The sequence below is a fragment of the Schistosoma haematobium genome, chromosome ZW (genome assembly GCF_000699445.3).
Source record: "Schistosoma haematobium chromosome ZW, whole genome shotgun sequence".
In the NCBI taxonomy this organism is placed as follows: domain Eukaryota; kingdom Metazoa; phylum Platyhelminthes; class Trematoda; order Strigeidida; family Schistosomatidae; genus Schistosoma; species Schistosoma haematobium.
Genome location: NC_067195.1, coordinates 54,568,670 through 54,587,946, shown reverse-complemented (window position 1 = coordinate 54,587,946; position 19,277 = coordinate 54,568,670). Strand labels below are relative to the sequence as shown.

The 19,277-nt window shown below is 30.2% G+C and overlaps 1 protein-coding gene across 3 annotated transcripts in view; it reads right to left on the bottom strand.

The window, feature by feature from the left end:
- Positions 1–1,755: 1,755 nt before the first annotated feature.
- PIH1D1_1 (PIH1 domain-containing protein 1) overlaps positions 1,756–19,277 on the bottom strand; it is a 62,146-nt gene continuing 44,624 nt past the window's right edge. For all 3 annotated transcript variants that reach the window (XM_051211784.1, XM_051211785.1, XM_051211786.1), the window contains 2 exons: positions 18,087–18,230; positions 1,756–1,954 (listed from right to left, as the gene is read on the bottom strand). In XM_051211784.1, the coding sequence (XP_051071882.1) occupies positions 1,913–1,954; positions 18,087–18,230 (186 nt within the window). In that variant the 3' untranslated portion in view covers positions 1,756–1,912. The remainder of the gene's footprint in view (positions 1,955–18,086; positions 18,231–19,277) is intronic.

The window sequence follows — 19,277 nt, the reverse complement described above, 5'->3', positions numbered from 1 at the left end:
GATCCAAAACAGAGAAAGCTTCCTCCACTTTGATACGATTTTCATTATCTACCAAATGAAACAGAATAGTGCTGTCGGTCGATTTAGCAACTCCTTTTCCCAACCATGCTGGTACATGTTCACAAACACTCAAGAAGAAAGCCCTCTGAGTACGGCCTATATAGCTAGCTTCATAGGAGGAGTTGAGTTGGTATACACACATGAAGGAGCCCATCATCGGCAACCTATCCTTGATTTGTTGTGTAAGTACTGGTTTAGTTGAGAAAATTATATGTAGCTTGGCAGCGTGAAACGTCCTTTCAACAGACCTTTTGAGTCATGTTAAAGTATCACCCGCTGTGTTCCCCTTAAAGTCCAGTTCCAGACATAGGGGTTTTTTACTGACTGAGTCACAATTTATTATTTTCAATGTCTTCTACTACGAATTTTCTGACCATTTGTAACATATAACATTGTCAATTTCACTAATACATTCGTTATTTTGGCCTTTGTAAAATATAATCAACTTGAATTAGTTTATGTTTGAAGTTTCCTATTTCGGTACAACGATCAGACGAATATTTAATGATTCAACTTTATATGAAACTCAGTCTATTATTGAATTACTAATATTATTCAATTAAACGAAGTGAATTTTGAGATTATTCAGACTCCATATCCTTTTTATAGCTTGTACATTTCTTTCGACGAACAGAAATCGTAAGATATTAGAAATAAAAATATAAGATATCTGGGAACCAATTCCTAGAGAAACCACATTTATAATCATATCTAATGTTAAATTGAATAATCTAAATATATAATTTCATATATATATATTTCCTTATTAGCTTGGTTTTTTGATAACTTTTGTCATATTCATCATCAAGAGCGAATAACTGAGTTCATTAGTACATTTTATCCTTTTCTTAAACTAAATTATCATATTTAATAGATGAAACAACATATCAATTGATTATTTCAAAAATTATGGACTTCATTACAATACCTGATTTGAAAATTTTTGTAGAATTCGTGGATTTAAACATGCATAAGGTAATTGTTACAGAAGTGTTGTAAAGAGTTCATATAGTTTAAAGGTGAATTTTATTATGAATTAATATCAACTGTAGAACTATTAAATATAAGCAAGCATTAAACAACTATTCTGTTCTGGGAAGAGATTTCTTAGGAGTTACATTGATCAATCACCGAGTAGTAACCAAGGTCATATTTTCCAGATCAACTGTCTTCTCAGTGTTCAATTAATAAATCTTGTTTATCTAGTTCTTAGTGTTGATCAAATTCTATTAAACAGATTATAATGTGATGACCAGTTTAAGTGCGTTATATTTTGAATTTGAGTGTTTGAAAGTATTCGGAAAGAAACCCTAAAACTTGTGGTCATGTTGAAATTCGATCGATAGAAGTCAACCAGAGCTAAAGGACTAAATAAACATGACATTAGTTACTACACAGTGATAAATGAAAGTAAATATCTCAGTCCTACAGGAAGCCAACCACACCCCGAATAAATCCGTGGTAAAATCTCAGGCTGTGAAACTAAATGACGTGTGTTCGAATCATACAAAGAGAAACAGTTCCCTGAAGATTCCAAGCATGTCATGGTGACGAGTGTCAACTAGTATGAAACTTAAAGCAAGAATTTCCTACGAACTACCTCTACACACCTAACATTCCTTAGTGGCGTTCATTAATGAATGACACTACACAAGTAAATAGCTTATGTTATTTCACATGGTACAACACAAAACCTTTTTCTTATTGTAGTGTATTTTGACAACGACAAGAAAATAAAACAAAAGATCGAGTATTGTTTTATAATTTAAGATTATAATATTTAAATTTCACTGATATAATCCAAAGTAAAAATAATACACAACAAATTGTTGAGGATCTAGTGAAATTCTTATCATCCCTGAACAGTTGACACCGGCATTGTGACTGTTAATATCTGAAATAAATAAATTTGATATATTAATATATAAGTTCAAGTATTTAGAATAATGATCATAAATTTATTATATTGATATCAAAAACAAAATTGTACTCCAGCTCAGTTATTACAAAACAGTGAGCTGATTGTTAAAGCGTTAAGCTTGTAAAGAGAGAGTAACAGAGGGTTTCAATTCCGCTTCATCTAATCCTCTTGATCAGGCAACCGGATGGGTTTTTGAAGTACAAACATAAATTATTAATCACAGTTGAGTGAAACATACACTTACCACTTTTAATGGGAGTTATATTTTATGTATCAATTTTACCGTTTAGATCTTCAGTAACATAATTATGAAAGAGAATACAGTTGTTTTAATTTAACTTGTAGTGAAAATTAATTGTTGTCTTGGTATTTACCCACATGCATAGAAATTTATGCATTACCAGTGTAAAGATGAATTATATAATGGACGAAAGAATGTTAAACTGTAAATACTTTCTAGAACTTTACGTAATAACCTAAAGTTTGGAAAGTTTAAATTGGATTCTAATTCAGTTTCCGGATAGGTATTATCCCTACGCTGGGAGTTAGGGTAGAGAAAATGTCAAGAAAATCCTTGAATATGGTAGAAGAAAACTCTGTGTTATTATGTTGTTCTGATACTGCATAAACACAATAAAGGTATAGTAGGTTGTTCGAATTTCAGGATCACCTACTTTACAACTGTGAAAATAATTGTAATAAATTTTTCCATTTAGATTTAACTTGATTGACTGATTATGACTGCTAATTACATGAAAACACACTACAACCTAGCGTAAAGTTAATTACTTCAAAGTTCACCTATTTTTCGTAGAGAGAGAGAAAAGGTAATTACAATGCAATTTCTGTATCGAGTATATATATATATATATATATATATATATATATATATATATATATATATATATATATATATATATATATATATATATATATATATATATATATAAACTTGTTGGAAACCAGTGTCATTAAAAGTAAAACTGGTCAATAAAAATCAGTGGCTCGTAATTACCATCGTAAACCTTTATTCCTACGTACTTTGTAAATATTAACAAGTTAGTCAGTTAGTAATATGTAATGTAGAACCTAGTACATACATGCATCGATTCAAGTTGTCATTTTACACATCAGCAAAAGTTAAATCCAAGAGTAGTAGTTTCAATAGTAGCGGTAACAGTATTAGTGATATTAAAAAAAGATTATGTATAGAAGATATGAGTCAAGGAGAAACGAATATAGTATTGCATAAAGTGATGATAATAATAATAAAACTATAGATAATTGGATGATCTTTCCCACATTATTGTGATCGAATTTTATTTCATTAAAATATTTTTTATCTACTGTCTGCATTCAGGCTTTATTTTATCGAACTATAGTCTGGATAAGTTATAGTTGGCTATGTCACAATAGAGATGTCATCATTATTAGTATGGAAGTGATTATAATAATATTAGTATAGTGAAAAAAATTGACAACAACAAATAAACATCAACAATTATGTTTGATAGATAGATAGATAGACAGACAAATAATCAAAATATCATATTTCAGTCAGAACAACAATAACGAATGAGCAGATTTTCAATCGCCTATCCAAGAGTTTACAGCTGGGAGATATTTTTTCCCTAGATAGACAAAAAGTAATTGACTGTAATTAGTATACAAATTTAACTGAACAAGGATAGATAAATCAATAACAAAAGTTAGCTGTTACCTAGTGAAATATATATATATATATATATATATATATATATATATATATATATCGAAGCATATTACTAGCTCCCGATTCTTAGAAACTAATGTTCACTTATAGGAGAAGATACAAAGATATATATAATCTAAGCACACGGATACAAACATTCAGGTCATAATTAGTAATATGAGTATTACTTTGGAATTAAATAATCAGAAATCACGTTTTCTTAGAGTTAGGCATTCATAATAATTTTATTTGTTTATATATAAACGATCTCACCTAATTTTGATTAACAGACAAACAAATATTTGCTTCTTTCCAAACTGAATACATTTCTCTAGGAATAGAAAGATTTCGTAGTTTATTTGTTATTGTATCGAGTCACATAACAACAGCACGCAAACATTTGAAAATTTTATTAAACATAATGATAATAATAATAACAATGGCAGTATATCATAATGGGAATTGAAATGAAACAAAAAAACTTAAAAATGAGTGAAAGTAAACAAACACACGAAAACTTTTTGTAGAGTGAACCATAAATTAAAAAGTTAACAATCCTCCATATAACCACCACCACCCCCATTATCACATAATAATAATAAATAATAATAATAATAATAATAATAATAATAATAATAATAATAATAATAATAATAATATAGTCGTAATAATAACTTATATTGAAGTATTCTATTTTATTTATAAATGAGCAGATGAACAAATCACTATGATAATCATCATCACGAAGAGGGGAGGGTGGTCAGAAATGAAGGTCAGAGGGTGGAATTGATTAATTGAGAGGGATTATGCATGTGTACATATAAAATCCACATGCATATATATATATATATATATATATATATATATATATATATATATAGTGGAAGGTGAGAGAGATAAAATTTAAAAGGAAAAATGGATAAATAATAAAAGAGAATTAAACAAATTGAGGACATCGATAAAGCCAAGTACAAATCCCATGAATAGTATGTGATATATGAGATTTGTTGTTGAAATAGTCCAGTAAGAAAAAAAAGACTAATTTGCAATGCACACGGAGTATACAACACACACAAACACAAATAAGCAAACAAATATTCACAAAGTATGTAAGAATGAATCGAACGATTCATTGGATTTTCAATAGGAAAGAATGTGTATGAGTTAGCTACCTTGAGAGGTAAACAAAGAAATTATGGAAAAACATGGAAGTTATGAAGAAGCGTAATAAACATAAATCCATTTCATTTTAAATATATAGAAACCACTTAATTGATTCATTGACATAACGAAGTTATAGAATATGAATTCTACATTTTCTATCCAATTTAACATGTTTTTCTTTTCCATTCAAGTTGATTAAACATTTCAATGTTAACTACAGTGAGCTTTCAGAGTTAGAAATAAACGTTCTTGCAGAAATAAACATAACATTGATACAACCTTAGATTCGTGATACTAACGATTTGATGTATGTCGACAAGAGAAAAAAATCTATAGAACCGGAATTAGTTTAGTGCGTATAAAATGTGTACGAGTAAGTTGACTGACAAGCATATCCGGTATAAGTAAATAGGAAAAACAACGTATAGATAGATATGTAAGGCATCTTGTTTGATGCAAACTAACAGTATCATACCATCGATATGTTTTAAATAAAGTAAACAGTGGAGGATATGAAAAAATTCGGAAATTTGAAAGGTAAATTTCCTTTGGAATTGCTATCAATCTGGAGGGACAAGGAAAACTAGATTATATATATATGATTCGCTATCATAAGATTCGTAGACTATTCCATCCATGCCATGGAATGTTTTCTTTATTAACCAATTGTGAAATCAAGGCTATTTTCTATAGAAACCATTTTAAGAAAGCAAACAACGATGTAGAAGAAAGAGTTCAAATGATCGTATTATCTATACTCTCTAACCATGAAACCAATTCATCCCTATACATAGCCAATTCTAAACCCCAGTGACTTTGTGAAGTGATGCCAAGTATCTATATAGCTTTTTAATGGACTGATTAGTTACTTGAAAACAGAAGATGTGTCAAAACGTGATCAAACGACCATGTTATGTGAGACTAGGTAACTTTCTTGTTTTAGTCATGATGTCAAACGTCTACATTTCCAAATTGAGTCTTTAAACTCTTAATATACCGATGCTATATATTCCATCCTCTCAGTCATTCAAAATGAAGTAATTTATTATAAGGAAGTGATCTCTGATTTATCAGGCCATATAATTGATGATTTATAATGAGTAAATCCAAACATGTATATTGATTTGGAGGGCTTTTAAAATATTATTTAATAAATACGTTTTATTACTGCGTGTAATTATCTTTGTGGAGTTACGGAGTTCGTGAATTCTGTTTCATTTTGTTCTGATTTTCTGCAAGCTTTTCTGCCCTCATCGAAACCATGTAAACATATTTTCTTTCGTGTAAGTTTATTTTTGAACGAAATGTAAACAAACATAAGTCTAATTGTTATATATTGGGCGGTGGATTATCGGTTAAGGAGTTTAATTTTCAATCAATAGGTCAAAGATTTCAATTCTTCCCCGCTCCCAATCCAAATAGTACTACTAAACTTCGTGCTTAAAGTAAAGCTCGAAGACGCGTACATTAATTAGCACTTGTTAAAGGACTTGACAAAATATTCTGTTACAAGATGATAGTTTATGTAAATGACTAACAATCCACTAAAAAAATACTACAATACAAGTTGGTACTCAAGAAAATATCTCATTTTAGCTCAGAATAATTTTTCACAAAACAGCTAAATATTTGATACTGTCTTACAGTGAATATCTATTGAAGACCAACATCTAGGCTACGAAAATCTGAAATTCAACTATAGTTCAACAAGCTTCTTTTTGTCCATATGCTATAGGATGTATATATCATACGGCATAGTGAAAAAGGAAATAAAAATAATGAAAATTTACCAACTCAAACAATAATGTGTTAACATCTGTTTATTTTTTTATCCAGTCCTGAAAAATTGAGGGGAATTATCTCCATATATATAATCATATGTCATTAGTTATGAGAAAAGAATTTTTTTTATAGAAAAACGTAGATTAAACAAGTAATTCGATATTCGGTCATATATTATGTATATAAACAATAGATTTTTTAAAAATACACTCCTACATCACTGTGTAAGAAAATAAGGCAAATGAATTTATTTTATTTAATCGTCATTGATTAATACCTATTTATTTATCTGCTATTCCTTTTTAATATATAGAAAGATTCATGTATATATCGTTCCTTCTTTACTTGTCTCTCTACTGGGATTTTTTAAGAGAAAATAACTCGAGAAAAATAACAAACATAACGACCATAGAAAAAATAATCTAATAGAGAGAAAGGGGAATTAACAGCGACTAGTTGCTTTTTGCTTAATTTTTATCTACTGTGTACATATTATTTTTAAGTATTAAATAATGTGGACGCGCACTGCTGAGGAGTCCCATACTAGGACGAGGCGGCCGTTCAGTGCTTCCAGGTTTTCTATGGTGGTCTAGCTTCAACTGACTCATGATTTCAATCTATTAAATAATGCTAATAATAATAATAATAATAATAATAATAATAATAATAATAATAATAATAATCGCGAATTATTAACAAACGGACTAGGTGAGGGCAACAAATCAGTGCGATGACGTAATCACAATTTAATAGATTTTTAAAGATAAAAATGTATTTGCATGTAAATATATGATTAGCAAGTTAGTGTGTGTGAGATAACAGAATTTTATTTTCAGTACTTTGATTAACTAGTCACCAGTGACTGACTACCTTCGAAACGATTTTCTCTAGTTGTAGTTAAAATTCATTGCCAATAGAGCTCACTAGTATATCATCGATAGGATTTAACAATCAACACGAATCAGCTAAGGTTGAAAAAGTGAACCAGTACATTTTGACTCAATAGTCTGAGTGTTTATTTTGCATGTTGTGAGATTTGAAGACCCTAGATTTAGCTCCATATAGAGTTGTAAGTATGCATTTTGTGTAAAGGTAAAGCAGACACAAAACACACTTTCAATTTTTAATTTCCAATGATTTTCCACAGTTAATGAAAATTAAACCAACAATAACTTTATTTCCACTTTTTCGTAGATTCTTCATTATACACAAATTTTCCATACATATATAAGTATGCATGTATTTATGTATACACATATACATATGTATATTAGTTGACAAACAACGTAGAAGTTCGTACAGACACACGAACCATTTCAATTAATTAAGCATAGACCTCACAGGAATAAATAAATAAATATATAAACTGCACACATATAATATAATAAAGACGACAGAGACAACTACAATAACGACGACGACAATAAATACAGTAATAATAACAATAATTGCAATACCATAAGACATAATCTGCTAATCAATAAGACTTGAAAGTTAATTCGTACGACACAACAACAACAACAATAATAATCGCGATAAGTTTTCTCTCTCTCGTCCCTCCACTTACAACTTAGACAAAATAAATGGAAAGACAAAACAAAGAGAGGAAAGTGGAATATATATATATATATATATATATATATATATAATGTTCATTTTAACAAGTGATTATTTGAAGTTTCTATTAATAAATAACAATGATAATAGGACTCATACAATCATATTAGACCCGAAGAAATTTGTATAACATTCATTTACACACTATAATATGGTATCGGAATTAATACATCAGAATAGAAATGTAATCTGAAAAAGAAGTTAAAATTTCATTTACATTTTTTAAAATAATAATGTTCGACATAATGAAATGATTTGGATAAATTAACATTTCAATATTAATAATTCTGATTATTATGCAAGTGACTTTGATTGAGTAAAAAGAACATGCAGTTAGTGTCTTAATTTGAAATTTATTTCTAAGTAGTATTCACTTTGATCCCGTAAGCCGAAGGCTAAAAAATGATACCAACTACTGTATATTATGTCATGAAGGGTGAACAAAGTGAGACCTTGAATAGAAGTTGGGTAAATAATAAAAGAGAATAAAAAAATTGGGGACATCGATAGAGCCAAGTATAAATTTCATGAGTAGTAAGTGATAAGTACATGATTTGTTATTGAGGCAGTCCAGTAAGACAAAAAAGACTAATTCGTAATGTACAAAGTATAGTGTTCAGTCTAATCTTTCAAAGGTTAAAAAACATGCTATCAGATTTCAGCATTGGTGAGTCAACATTAAAGCGCTAATGAAAGAGCTTATTAACTCAGGAAGGAATTCAATGTTGATACTTTGGAAAATGAAGAAAAACCAGTTCTCGAATATTTTCATACATTAAAAAAGTACAGTTAATTTCTTTCTGTGCAAAATGACGCACAGAATTGTTTTCTATTACTGATATCAATCGAAAGCATCAAGATAACGTATGAATTGGTAAAGTGTGACTGGTGAATGAACAAGAAACTGAAGTAAAATAATAGTTGGATAGTGCTTTTAAAAAGGAATTGAATTGGAGAAGACTTATGGTTAATTACACCAATAAACACAATTTCACCCGTAAAACAAAGTGATAATAATAGTAATAATGTAACTGATTTGCTGAGAACAGGTTTATGTTCTCAACTTTGGGGTGAACAATTAATATGAGGGATAATGACATCACCAAGATGTTCAAATTAAACCACATGGAGTCGGCTTCAAATATGAAACACATTAGCTGATAGTAAATTTTATAAATTAAAGAGCTACTGCTTCCTAGCAGAATCAAACCAGTTATCAAAAAAGAACAACCGATTTCCCCTCTTTATTACAAGGAACAAATTAACAACATCAAACATCTAATAATTGGCTGAAACAGTATGCAGTCTGGTAAGATGTTTGGTTCAATTTGAAAAATTCTGAAAACCTTATAGCTAAGACTAGGAATATGAGGAATAAATGTGACGAGGATAAGTTACACGAAAGATGAAGAATGAATGGATCTGATTTGGTCAGTATTGAAATATATTGTTTCCAATGCAATCACTAATAATCTCCCCGACCATCAGATACTAATGTACAATTTATACTATTTAATGAGTCCTATACTAGAACGAAACAACTGTTTAATGTTCTGCACTGTGCAGTGATTGTTTAGTTAAAAAGTTATTCCATAATGTGAATGACTTTTAAATAAAACAATCTTCTACAAACTTCTCACCCTAACAACAATAAATGGTTGTTCACTAGTTTTTAGCTTTAAATAAGAATTACAAAAGTTTTAGTGAAAAACTGTAATTGATACGAAGTTTTACAAACATGCAAGAAGTAAGTTAGTCATAAAAATCAAACGTAATCTATGAAAACCATACATTATCGGAAATCGATTGAATTTGGAAATGTAGATCATTGAATTCTATTAGCTCGGTAGTCTAAAGGTAAGGCGCTTATTGTAAGACTTCAAGTTTCTGAGTTCTTAGGTGTTTACAAGTAATCGGTAGTAAACCCTATATATAGGTTTCACACTAGTTGGTACTTGTCAACAAGATGTCCTTGTAACCCTTAGGGAATTGATGCTCTTTGTAGGGACAAAAACAGAGTCATCCAGTCATACAGTAAGAGAAGTTACGGCTGAGCTATTCAGGCCGCAGCTTATCTCTTGTAGGAATGAGATATTTACAACTAACTAGTCATTAAGTAGTAACTAATGTCACATTTGTCTAGCTCTTCAGTGTTGACTGAATTCTGTAGATGTCGAGTCACCTAGACTAGTAACTACGTTGAAATTTTATCGATAGAATTCGATCAACAGTTTATGGACTATACAAATATGATATTGATTACTACTCGGGGATCAATCAATTGGTCATAAATCTCAATTGGAGCCGTATATTAGGATAAATCAACTATCTAGTGCCACATGATATTCAATATTTGACTAGCTAAAGTCAGTTCGCTATGTTAACTACAGTTAAAAAAGAGTAGTCGGGTGACAAGATTACTTCTTAAAATCAAAATATATATTGGACTTGCTAAATACTTCTAGGGGAGGAGGTTTACAGTTTGTTAATAGTAGATAATACGTTGAAGTGTAAAGCAATACACCAGCTTTAAATAACGATACGTTCGAGTGGCAACGTTTTGAAATCTACAGTCTAAATTTTCTAAGAGTTATTGAAAATAAAAACAAATGTCAATGGGTTTTCTTATAAAACACAACGCAAAATCAATAAAAGTTACTTTCTTCTGTGTATGTATATATATAAACAGGTATTTTGTTAGAAATTATACCTCACACTACAAATAAGAACAAATACATGCCCCCAGTATATTATTCAGTAACAAAAAAAAACTATAATTTCCCAATAGTTTAAGGGTCAATGATTACAGAAAACAAACAAAAAGGAAATTTAATCAATAAGTCCGAAGTAAATTAAAAATATTTTGCAATATAGATTAGTTTCATTTTATTAATAAAACATAGCAGCAGATCATAATTTTGTTTGTTTTTTTTCGTTTTCAAAGAAAAGACAATAACTGAATGAGTAATTCACAAATAAATACCACCAGTAACAACAATAACAATAACAGAAAAATAGCAAGACAATAATAGAGGGGAAAATATCTAGTAAATTGTGTAAAAGAGAAACTACGGAAGGAATGAGTGGAATCAGGAAACTGTAGTGTATGTATGTGTAAGTGATATATATATATATATATATATATATATATATATATATATATATATGAGTAGTGTAAGTGACGAGGAACTCACAATAAAACACGTACATACATTTCAATAGATAATAATTAACAAAATATACTTTGTAGAGTGAGTGGCCTTATCTGACCTGACCGGACCAGGTCAACTTAAAGAAAATTAACTGTATATACATAAATTTCTAAAACCGAAGTAAACCAACAGGGAAAACCTGAATGAAACAAACATGTATGCATGCATGCATACATACAAACAAACGAAGAGATAGACGTAAGTCAAACTAAGGGAGAAACAAGCATAGTATATAATTAGCAAACAGATGGAAAAAAATAGGTCAACACTTTAAAAAAAGAGTGAAAACGCTAGAGAGGGAAAGTAGTAATAAAAAAGGGTACTACAATGTTTGCGTGTGAACTTGATTATAGACTGGAAAGAATTTCATTCAAATTGTTTTACGTTATGCCCTCCTCCTACTCATTGTTGTTCGGTAGTTTTTAATTAATTCTCCACAAATCACCTGTCACATTATTTAAGAGAAACACACATAGAATATATTACCAAAACCTACTACAATTACTGAATAGGAATAGAAAAGAATAAAAAGTGTCAATAACCTGGGGCCTCAGTCTTTTATTTACAAATGAATAAAACATGAAAGAACAACTAGGGAAAGAAAAGAGGTGAAGAAATCTTACACTGATGTCAGTTTATTATTTAATAATTAGTCAGAAGAGAGTGTATACAACACTACAGGAATTACATAACTCACAGTAATCACCATTGATCAAATGGAAAAAAATTCCAACAGAGATGGTATATATGAGAGAAGTGAAAATGAGCCCTAAAAAAAGTATATTTCTTCTATTCTACTAGCTACCGAAAATTCAAGTTTTAATCATTGACTTCAATATTATTTTCATCTTAAAATCAAATTAATTTATTTCTTTTCTTTTAAGTAACAAGCTGAATATTAAAACATTGTAAATATTCCCTTATTTCAAGTAGTTAAATTAACTAAGAAATTGTAAATAGTAAAATATTGACTAATGTTGAAACAATATTCAGTGAAAAGAGAAACGATTTTGAACAATGAAAGAAACTGTAAGAAAAATAAAATATATCAACTGAGATAAAATGTTGCCTGAATACTTCTAAAGGTTGGACGAAAGAGTGAATACTTCATACGACCAACAGTTTTGAGATTATAAAATCGTATAAACTCGTTAATGGATAATAATCAGATAGAGTGCAAGAGAGTCTAAAAGCTGGTTCACAAATCATCAGTTATTGATTGAAAATTAAACAAAAAATAGACCGATTTCAATTAAACATTACATGAAGCTTCCTTTTACTGTCTTGCTCAACTGTTTCTTACAACAAATACACAGAAGAATGGAATTAATGAACATTATTTGTTGTCTACTTCGTTTAAGTTATTTGAAATTGAATTTCTACTCGAAATCCTAATGTATGTAATTGTTTATATATATGATTGTCTGTGTAGTGCTAGACATAATAAAGGTTGGAAGAAGTAAACGACATCCTGATATATATAGACAAGAAAAAACACATGTACATACTGTACATAGAGAAGATCTGTCAAATAACCAAAAACAATTTAACAATCAACCAGTTAATTAGATAAGTAAACAAAAAAAGTATATAAATGCCATGAAACAAAAGAAAATAATCATAGAACAACAAGAATAACAATATTATTCCATATAATTTACTATTTTTCCATAACTCAATTAATTATTTAGTATGAGCTTACTAATAATATTAATAATAATACCTTTTGAAAGTCAAAACAGTGTCACACATGGAACACTTGTTAATAATCGGCATAGTGAATAAAGCAAAAAAAAGAAGGGGGAAGGAGAGAATTAAAAAAAAACGGAACAAGAAAATCCTTAAAAATTTCATAGTACAAGGGGAAACAATGGAAAAAAGACAAGTAAATATACCATTACGTACATGCAAGGATAGATATATACACAATAATTTATTTCCACACCATAAAGCCATCTGCCTAAATCGATTTATATTGAATAATAATAATAATAATAATAATAATAATAATAATAATAATAATAATAATAATGGCAACTAAACGTCTGTGTATTAATCGTAACTAGAATAATAACAATAATAATATTAATACTGTTATTATATATAGACCCACAAGTATCAAAGAAAGTGTACGAGAATAAAGAAAAACGGAAGGAAAAATAAGCCCGACAAAAAGTAAGATTTTGAAAAATATTAATACACAATCAGCTCAATCTGAATAAACAAATAAAAGTAGAAAATAGACAATAATGAATATCAGTGGAGGAAAAGAAGTAATTCATAGATGAAAATAACAAACAATATGACTATCATTGGATTATTGCAGGGTGAAAATAAATATAGAACAAACAAACAAACTCAATAACTAACATATTAACCTCTTCCGACAAAGACAAGAAAAAAGTTAGCATTCAATTCGATTCACATGGACAATAAACCTTACACAGTATGTAGTATTACATTAATTATTGGTGGACACAATAATGAACAAGTAGATTTTAATGTAGAAGACTGACAGGAAATTGATAAAGATCAACAAATATTAGAGTATGATCAATTAAAAAGGGAATAAAAACAAATCATATATATAGTAATTTGATCTTATCAGAATATATCCCTTAAAAAGATGTTAGAGAAGAGAAGAAAAAAAAAGAAACAATTCTCTCCTCAAAGATACGTTTAGTGTTTTACCCGCTATATATATCTCTTCATAAGCTTTGTTACTGTTTACTTACAAACCATCGAAAGCGCATTGATATGATGATTTTAATAATACTATATGCTGATAACCGATATTATTTTTTATATGAATAATGACAGGTTTTATAAAATCTTATACATACACTGATCTGGATAATATTTATGTACTAGGAAGCGGCTAAGTAAAAGTATACATGCCAGTCAAACAGTTTAGTACTTGAACAAATTAACTACTGCTACACTGATGCTTCATTCACGTATGAAATATGAATTTCTTAGTTTCGATGATTTCTGGGATGGTAGTAATTGTGGATCGCTTGAGAGTTACATATAGAATAGAAACAAACGTCTAAGGTGTTCTCTATGTTTCCATGGTAGCCGAACTGGACTCAATCTGTAGTTATCATCGTCGTACAAATTTAATCAATCTCCATAAAAGCCCTTCATAAAAATTCATAATTTTTTAATGAAAACAAGAAATGAATTAATTCTATTTTACACAAAGTATAACATACAGAAAATTTCAATTAAACAGCACGAATGTATAAAACAACAGTTAAAATTCAACTAAATAAATAAAATAATAGGAAACATTGATTGTCAGAAAGAGAAATCTGACGTTACAATTCATTCTATACACGATATAATATATAGTTCAATGTTCAGATTGACGCTTTCCATCTCTACTTCATATATAATTACTTATAATATATATTTTGACCAGAGTAAACAAAAAATGTGTGTACTATCTTTTCTTCTTTCAAAATAAACAAATAAATTTAAAAGGAAACTGTAGAAGTTGAGAAAAGAAACTTCTATCTTTACATGTTCGTTGTAATTAATGTTTTAAATATATATATACCGAAAAAAACTCGAAGTAAATGAGAATAAAGTGTGAATATTATATCGAATAATATATAAGTATATATACAATGTCTATTAGGATATAACAATGAGATAAACTAAATCAAACTAATCCATTAGTGAAAGAAACGAACGTAAACAGTTTAGTAAAGAAAAACGAATACAATACTACACACATACATACACACAGTTAAATAAAATAAACATTGTAGATACTTATTTTATAACAAAAAAAATGAGAACAAAAGAATACAAAAAGAAAAAGGTGAAGAAATGACAATCATCAGTCATAATAACAACAATACCATACATAAAAAGTCAATCATATCTTTAAGAATGAAAATTTCTATAGAATAACTAAATAGAATTTTATTTTGAAGGGTTTGAATACTATAGTTATTGAATCTGGGGACTGGGACTGATTAGCCCCTTCTGACATACGTACACCCTGAGTGAATTGCTTCGATAGTGCCATATAATTACAGTATTTGTTTAGTAGTTAATAGTTGAATACAACATGTGCATTTCGTCACATTTAGGACTCATCAGGTGGAGGTAAGATGATCGAAGTATTAATATTTAGACTGAAGCAAGCAAAAGATGCCTTTTGCTCAAAACCCCACCGTGTTGTTTGTTTGAATCTAAACAGTCAATGATTTGTACAACAGGTCTCAATGTGAACATCAACACTGAGATGTTGAAGAGTTCCGAATAAAACAAGATACGAGTCTCAGATTTTACCATACAACGCTTCTTATTTTTAAAGGGAAGTATGTATTAAAAGAAAGTACTAAAAAAAGGGAAAATGAGAGAGAGGATTCACAAAAACCTGGATACGTAAGCGTGAAGTTCTGAACATCAGAATTATGAGAACTTTTTCAATATAAATTGAAAAAACATTACGAAATATCTAAATTTATTGACAGAAAATTCTAATCAGTTCAAAAAGTGAACGGAACAGGAGATTTCATTTTGTAGACTTCTAACAAAGCTGTGTGACTTCAATAAGTTGAATAATAATCTACTGACTTATAATGACCTTAATCAAATAATTTACTAGTAAACCAACATACAGAGAGAAGAACTAATTAACACAGAAGTTTCTAAAACTGGGACAAATCCGTTAACTTTAGTTTTTCAAGAGTGAGTATACTAAATAGCAGTTCGTTCAGCTTTACTCTATTACAGTGAAACATGGCCTTTAAAAGTAAAGGATATTTTTAAGTTACATATCTTTGATCTGTTTTAGGTATCCGGTTGTATCATACTAAAATGAATACAAGACAATTAAAAGCATGGACATTATTGCACGATAATTTAATAAAATCGGTAAAATGTTGTTAACTTAATTTCTGTCATTCGAGAATGACATTTTTAATACACCCCTTAAATTTCAGTGTTATCTTACAATACTTCAAGTAAAAACTGTATTATCGAGCATGTATCCCCATATACAAGTACATTCGGCTAAGAAATAACCGACTAAATATTTTTTTAGATCATCTAGACTGTGGTAGCATTGAAATATTTATATGCTCAACGTTTTCAAATACTGTTGCTTTGTCAGTCAGTCAGCTACAACGTAGGACCAGACACATATATGCACCGGTCCTAGTTGCTACACCTCATTAGAATAACAAGATGAACACCGAATTCATAGAAGTAGTTACTTCAATGGTAATAACACATAAAAAGAAAGATTGTTTATATACCTCTAACAGCACTTAACATCACTGCGTTGCTTTGTAAATTGATTTGAAGGAAATGAATTATATAGTGGATAACTCCAATACAGTATATACTGTTTACTTTTTTTAAATTGAGAAGTTTAAACCCACAAGAATTGTACCTGTAAATTTTCCAATTGATTAAATACTAAATCACATGTTCTTATTTTAAAAATCAACCGATAGATATTATCGATAATGTACACAGAAAAATTGTACGTCAGGAAATTCTATAGAACACAATATTCATGATTTAATATATTCATGAATGACAGATATGATAGGAGGAGAGGATCTAATGATTGACAAGATAACTTAAAAAAAAGAAAATATTTTTGAAACTTTCATAATTATAGGATACGGGTTTTGTGAAGTTAAAGTTCATAACAGATAATACACAATAGCACTGGTGGTTGGATGAGTATAAATCAAGAAAAATCTTCAACATTCAATTGTTCGAGTAGGATGGAACGATTGAGTGTACCTATTTTAGATTAGGCGTAAATTTCTGGATAAAAAAGTGATGAGATCATGAACGCCAGAAATGACTGTGGATCACTAATCACCCCTTTCCCAATCTGAAATAGTGACTAGAGTAAGACTAGGATATATATAGTTAAAGCTATTATTATTACTAATATTATTATTGTTATTGTTAATACACCGAATCTTCAACAAAGATAGTAAGATCGAGTTAATCATAAGACAGCTAATGATTAATCAACAGTTAAATGAAGATCATAAAGTAACCAATAGTCATGTATTTTTGCGCGCACTGTAACAAAAAGCACATACTTTAAATCGAAGAGTTTTTGTGGAAAAAAGGTAAACTTGTAGGCTGTATTCATCACAGACCAATCTCACTTACAACACCAAAAGAAAAACCATAGAGTACTGGACAGCTGTTTCGTATTTGTACTGAATTCCTCAACAGTTCTCTGCCCAACACTACTTGGTTTTCAATGGTACACCAAATGAAATCAACTTGTAATGAATACAATCTACAAGTATATAAACGTTGATCAATAATTCTTCATATAGGATTATCAGTTTGATAAATAATTAATGAATTCATTGTAAGTGAATACGTACATTAAAGTTCAAATCGGTTAATATAATAGTTTGGTAGAATGGATGTAATGAAGCACAGTGTTTCCAGGTTTTCAATGGTGGTCTAGCTTAGATTAACCCGTGGATTTAACTGTTAAAATAATACAATCTCCACAAATCACCATACTGAAGGAAATTAGTCAGCAACTGATTAGTTGAAGAACTTCATCAAAAAATAAGAACAATGTAACTGTATGCATTAGAAAAAAAAGATTTACTTTTGTATTTCGATTAAATTCAGCTACAGTTGTTTCTTCATTGACAAGCGTATCGAGTGGTAACTCCAGTGAGTAAATCTGACCACGACTATTTAATTGAAGGAGATCATTACCAACTTGTAAATCTAATCCATCACTAGAAATCTAATAAATGCAAAACAATAATAAAAGAAAAGGATATTTTTTATGACAAAATAAATTACAATTGACTATTATCAATAAAAGTATGTTATAGTGTAGCGAGCAAAGAATCATGTACGTTAAACCAGTTTATTGTTTTATACAAAATCCCAGTGCCTGACCGTTGTTGCTACCCTGACGTGGTGGTCGGCCTTGCCCATCGTGATGAAGCAACCGAGCTATACTGGCTAGAACAACCGTTCCTCAAGGTCCTACCATGTCAGACAGGTCGGTTGAAGAGCGGTAAGACTAAAAGCAGCAAACCCAAGGTCCGAAGGCGAAGTCGTACTGCTGACTGTACAGAGGTGTGACAGCAGTAAGGTGTTTCCTTCAGACAACCAGCATGACAGCGATGCTGCCTTCCCACAAGGAGGGGTGGGGTTAGAAAAGGTTGACCCTAAAAATGCACACCTCACCTTACCTCACGGATTTCCGTCTCCGGCGGTAAGGCCCTTTGAAGAACGGAGCTAACACGTCAAAAACCTCCCACGAAAAGGCCGTGCGCGACCGGCCTCAAGCAGTTGTCCCTTGGGCACTGCGGTCACGCTCTCAGGTCACTGAGACCACCTCTAATCCAATTTCCTTTTCAGGTACCTCCAGAAGAACCCTTCCACGGTGTGGGCAACCGGGAAGTGATAACCGCCCTCATACCTCTAACAGCACCCAAGACCACTGTATTCATAATCGACCTTCCTCTTCAATTCCTATTATTCCTCCTACATCGACTTTCAACTCTAAACTTCCTCTTTCGGCTTCCTCCTCAAATGTCACCATAGCCAACGATTCTAGTGCTCAAAACACTGTCCCAGGTCTACTGAAACCTCGCTCCAAACTACACATTGGAGCCTTCAATGTACGCACCCTATGTCAAATCGGTCAACAGGCTTCCTTGGCTAGAACCCTAGAATCTCGTACCATTGATGTATGCTGTGTCTCTGAAACACGCATACAGGATCCCAGTGTGGTCATTCACTTGACCTCACCTCGGCAAAACGGAGAGCCAACGAGATA